At 29.7% G+C, this 5,715-nt stretch overlaps 1 protein-coding gene across 1 annotated transcript; it reads right to left on the bottom strand.

Annotated features, from left to right (window-relative positions):
* Window positions 1-1,187: 1,187 nt before the first annotated feature.
* LOC124843637 (WAT1-related protein At4g08290-like) lies at window positions 1,188-5,313 on the bottom strand. Its single transcript, XM_047320433.2, has 7 exons — window positions 5,038-5,313; window positions 4,049-4,111; window positions 3,649-3,765; window positions 2,307-2,550; window positions 1,989-2,147; window positions 1,738-1,889; window positions 1,188-1,632 (listed from the first exon to the last, which is right to left on the bottom strand). The coding sequence occupies exons 1-7, from the start codon at window positions 5,238-5,240 to the stop codon at window positions 1,386-1,388; spliced, it is 1,185 nt and encodes a 394-aa protein (XP_047176389.1). The 5' UTR covers window positions 5,241-5,313; the 3' UTR covers window positions 1,188-1,385.
* Between the last annotated feature and the right edge of the window lie 402 nt (window positions 5,314-5,715).

The raw sequence follows: 5,715 nt of genomic DNA, 5'->3' as shown, positions 1-5,715 counted from the left end.
ACCACTGATCAGTAGAGAGTCTTATAGAAGACTCAAGCCTCACACACAAGCTAGAATCAATCACATGCATATTAAAAGAAAATCGCACCAACAAAGAAAAAAAGCAGAAACCAACTTATTCTTTATAGAAACTGAATAGATAAAGTTGAAAATCTTGCGTCAACAATTACTCAAGCATCTGTAGTATTCAAATAACGAACATAAGGTTATAATATCTAGAGAGAGTATAGAACTCTAGAAAAAAGAGGTTTAAGGAGTTTGTTTGATTTTAGATAATAAAACTTGTGTATAGAAATTCTATTTATAATTAAAACATTAAATATTAAAATAATTGATCTCATTATTTAAAACACACTATGTCATTTAAGACACGATTTTCAAAGCTCTTACATATTTATTTACAGATGAAAAGTAGTGTTTATATTATGAATAATTATTTAAATTTAAAAATAATAATTAATAATGTAAAATTGGAAAAAAAAAAGGAGACTAAAGAGATGTATCCTTTTTATAAATAGTTATAGATTATAAAATAAATAATTTGTATAATTTTGTGTTAAAAAGATAAAATTAGAAAATATATTTTCTATTATGAGTAATTATTTGAATTTAAAAAATTGATTAGTACAGAATAAAATTTAGAAAAAATGTAAACCTTAAGATGATCAATCTTCTTAACTTAATAGTATAAGTAATATAGATATAATAGTATATATTATATATATATATATATATATATATATATATATATATTTAATTTTTATAAAAATGGAGTTAACATACCAGAGTCTAACCATTAACCTAATATTGCTTTGAACGGAACAAAGCAATTTAAATCATGTATGTTTCCCTAATGATAATAGCCTAAATGTACAGTTTTTAATAAAATAAAAAAATTAATTAACTTATGAAATAAAATCTATAAGTTACTGTAATTATTTGTAGTTAACTGTAAATGGTAAAGTTTGGTTACAGAATAGAAGTATTTACTTCAACAATAAAATAATATTTTTTCAAGTTTTATCTTCATCTCATATTTGAATATATATCAGTATCTTTGCTTTGAATCTGATGTGATTAGTGAGAATAAGTTTGAAACAGAGGTTTAATGTAACGCATTTTAAGATTTCAAAAGATTACTTTTTAATTCTCGAGTCGAGAATATTCGTAGTAATGTAATATCACGGTTCAAAGAAACGTATTTTGATAAAATGGAAAGATATAAAGTGATACAGAGGTGAATCCCAGAATTGGAATAAAACCATCAAAATGGGGAAACATCGGACAAAACAAGTAGAGTCACAAGTCACAATACATGAAATGATCATGAAGCACTACTATTACTACTGCTACCAGAGTCACTATGTGATTCGATTAAGCTCCACTTAGATTGACAGTGATGTATTCACTGTTCTGCCTTCTTCCATGTCGTGGTTTTTGTCTCCAATTATGACCATTTGAGGTTTGTTATCATTGTTGTCATCACTTCGGAGTACACTAAGTGGTAGCTGTTGCTGGCGTTGCAGGGTCTCCTTTTCAGGGGACGCTGGCATCGAATGCTTCTTCTGTTCTTTAGATTTTCCCCACACAACTAGGTAAAGCCCAACTACCACCACAGCTCCTCCCATAATGCTGATACAATAACACACCAAATTCATCACATAGGTGAAAAACAAGGTCAACTTCCCAAAGAAAGATTAAAATTTATTGTAAAGATAAAGAAAACATAAGTAGTACCTTCCAAGGTGGAGTTTCTCCGACAGGACTATGCAGGCCAAGGCTGTCACTATGATCATACGCAAAGGATTAAATGCAGTCACAAACACTGGCCCTGTGGTTTTAATAACCATGCCTTGCACATAAAATTGGATTGCTGATGTTACTATTCCCTGCAACATCAACACATGTCAAAAATGAAGAACAGAGTGGAATATTTGGAAACTACTTAACTTGGGTTGGGCCTTTGAGCCCAAACAATTTGTACTAACCGAATATCCATAAGCAAGAAGCCTAGAATCCCAGCCCACAGACCAGACATGGGTATTGCGCTCCATGAAAATTGTAAGGACACCGCTCTGAAGTGCACCCAGAAAGCAAACCCAAGTTGCTAGGGACATCTCTGCTGGGTACTTTCTCAATGTCATAGTCTGCAAATAATATTCAAATATCATGCCTAAGTTTCACCATGAGCATACCTTGGTTTAACCTAAACAACACATTCACTAGTACAATTTGTATACTCAAATTAACATGTGAGTTTGTTTAAATTAAATGCAAAATGATGTAACTGTAAGTGAATGAATTACTTGTAATATGTAGAAAGCAGAGAAGCCAGCACAGCCTATGAGGAGAAAACATGCACCGGTGAGCCAATGATTTCCAGATGGGTCGTTCACATTCTCAGGCTGGCCAACGTTGGTGGCTGATGAGCCTGCAATATTAAGAATAGGACCTTTGTAGAGTGCCATTAGAAAAGCACCTCCAAGAGAAACCACAGTGCCAATCATTTTGGCTAAGCATCCAACCTCCTTAAGCTTCATACGTTCCAATCTGCTCAAATCAAATTGATACATAGTATTACAAATTAAGATTGTTTGTCCTTCTGTTTTACTATTACAATATCAATCATCGTTTGCTCTAAGGTTTGATTCCCAAAATGTGCAAGAGAAAACATCTTATTGGTTAGTTATGTCCATTTTCCATTATAATTGATTTATAACATTTATATTAAAACTAGTTTTTGTTTTCTCTTTCTTAATAAAATAATTTTGTTTTTTGTTAAAAAAAAAAACACTAGCTAGTTTTATGTATAAGATGATTTTACTGTTAGTTTTATGTTGCTTTCAATTGATTAGGTCAATAATGGATATATAAAAACATTTATGATACAAACAGGGCTTAAATTTGATCATTTACTCCAAGAAATTAGTTTTTGTGATAAAATGTTGAAGTACTATTTTAGTTTCAGGACATTCGAATAATTTGATAGGAAGATATTTATTCTAATAGTTATACCTAAAATTGGACATACAAAACCTAACATGGATAGAATTTACCATATCAAGAAAAAAAAACAAACATAACAGCATCAATCAATATTGAGATACAATAATAAATTGACTGAGTTTATTAACTATTTTATCTTCCTATAGTTAACAAAAAAAATTATTATTTTATTTCTTGTTATAGATTTTGGGTTTCTCTTAATTCATTGAGTCATTTATCAATTTTATTTATCTCTCTCTCTCTCTCTCTCTCTCTCTCTCTCTCTCTCTATATTTATATATATAAGATATAACAAGCAAGCATCCTTATCAAATAATTTAATTTAAAAGAGTTCATATATTTTTCCGTTTTTTTTCTTCATGCAAAAGACACTATAGATTAATTAATGGGTTTGGTGAAGAGATTAAGAAGGTGACACGCATTAACTGGATGTTAGAATGCGATGACATCGACTTATCACTACATCTACATGGTGTAAATTAAATATACAATAATCACCAACCCCAAGCTCTTAGTAGTGGAATCTATGAAGGATATTTACTGGTACGTGTTTGGTTTATGATAATGTTATGATCTTTTGTATGAATCAAGCAACTAATTATTTAATTAATTAACATGTGACATGGCTAATATCTTACATACCTAAAAATGATTGCTAGTACAAAGGTAATGGAGGGTACGGAATTCATCACCGCAGATGCAAATGATGCTGAGGTGTACTTCATTCCCAAGAAGGTGAAGCATTGATCAAGTATTATCCTGTAATCAATAAATAACAATTTTAAATTAGTTTATTCATAATTAAATTAGTATTTGTTTTAAAAGTACATAACTAATTATTGTTATTTTGGTAAATAACGTATAAGGACTAATTTAGCATTTTTTTTTTGTAAAATTGATTGTGTATAAATATATTATTATATAGGCGATAATGATGGTAATTTCATGAAATTATTATTTTGATGCAAATTAGTATTTCTGATAAAACTTAAAAAAAATGGTTATTTGAAAAATGGTAGGTAAGTGGAATAGATGACGTTACTCGACAAAAGCCACTGCCATAAATTCTGAAAATATCCGAATTGTCATCTTCGGCCTAACTTTCCTGCAAATTAACATAAAAATGGAAAAAGACTTTAGTTAATTAGCAACTCCAGTTAATTTACTGTAATTTTTATATTATAGATTTATGAATGATAAATTTGCTTGGTATTAAGAAATGAAAAAACGTTAATGATAGTTATAAAATTTAATATAATAGTGACATTGCATACTATTGTTTTTAAAATTTTATGTTCTAACAAGTGTAGTAAAATAAATTATTAATATTTAATCTTTCAACATAGTAATCTTTCAATATGAAAATGAAAAAACGTTAATGATGCTTTCACAGGGCTCTGTTGTTAACATTATTCCTACCCTCAACTTTTTGTAGTGAAATGTGAAAGATGGAAAAACTTGATCGGATTTTGGTCTCTTCCACCAGCTACACTAGTTTGTTTAGGAATAATATTGTAAAAGAAGAGAAAGTGTTGAAATTAATATCATAGTTGATGAATGACCAATGAATTTATAGTTTAAGTATGAGTTAAATTTAATATACTTTTAACTTATTATTTTTTTAATTTTCTTAAAAAAAAAGTGTTTGTTTTCTTATGAAAAACACCTTCCAAATAATGCATAATTTATAAGCATTTAAATTCAACATTGTGTGACGGTTAAATAAAAACATTTTTGTTTAAATCTCACATTTTAAAAGGAAAAGGGAAAGTTTTTTTCTTTTAAGAGAAAGAAATGATCTAACTTTTTAGTTTCTGTATGTGCACTAAATTAAAAATAGATAAACTAGATACCACAAAACCAGAACCCACCATTGACGAGAACAACGAAAAGGTGGCCGGAAATTATGTTCATGAAAGGAAAAACATGTCCTAAAATTTCTATCATGGAACAAGCAAAACATGCGTATTGGTTTTGAAAATCATGGTATCAAAATATCTGGTTAAAATGATCTAACAAGAAGAGAGAAACCTTTCAAGAAAAAATGCGAATGGACCAAGAACTACAGTGGCGATGATATTGCGATAAACAACAAAAACATAATGGCTCATGCCCTTGTTGAGAGCATCCATGGTGATAAGGTACATGCCAGCAGACCCAAATTGCAAGCTCAATATTATGAGATATGCTTTTGCATTGCATAACCACTCATACACCTTCTTACAGCATTCCATTGCACTTCAATCTGTAATCTCTCTCTCACAGAGGTTTCTATTTTTTTTTCTAGTATTGTGTCTGATGACTATGTTTGTGTGGTACTGAATCCAAGAAACCAGGTTACCCTTCTCAGTATTTATACACAAACATGTTGCTTAATTACTTGTTAATTGATTTGTTTATTGCTTAATCGAAAATCCACTACAACAAAAATTGCGTGATGACTACAGAGTTTGCTTTCCATGAAGTTGTGTGGCACAAGAGAGAAATAACTAATAAATAGTTGGTATTTGCAATTGACCAAGGTGTGCATTTTCTTTTATCAGATTCTATCTTAGGGTTCGAACATTATTTCAAAGAAAAGAAAAAAAAAGAAAAACCATTGGTGTGAAAAGATGTGTTTCTTTTCATGTTTATTTTTTTTTTCTCTTCATGCAATGATGATGGTCAATTTAACGCAAACACTTCATTTTTGGAAGCTTTGATGAACTC

This window comes from Vigna umbellata, chromosome 1, assembly GCF_029865625.1.
Source record: "Vigna umbellata cultivar VRB3 chromosome 1, Vumbellata_1.0, whole genome shotgun sequence".
Lineage (NCBI taxonomy): Eukaryota > Viridiplantae > Streptophyta > Magnoliopsida > Fabales > Fabaceae > Vigna > Vigna umbellata.
The sequence above is the reverse complement of the archived record's forward strand: the minus strand, read 5'-3'. Positions and strand labels throughout refer to the sequence as shown.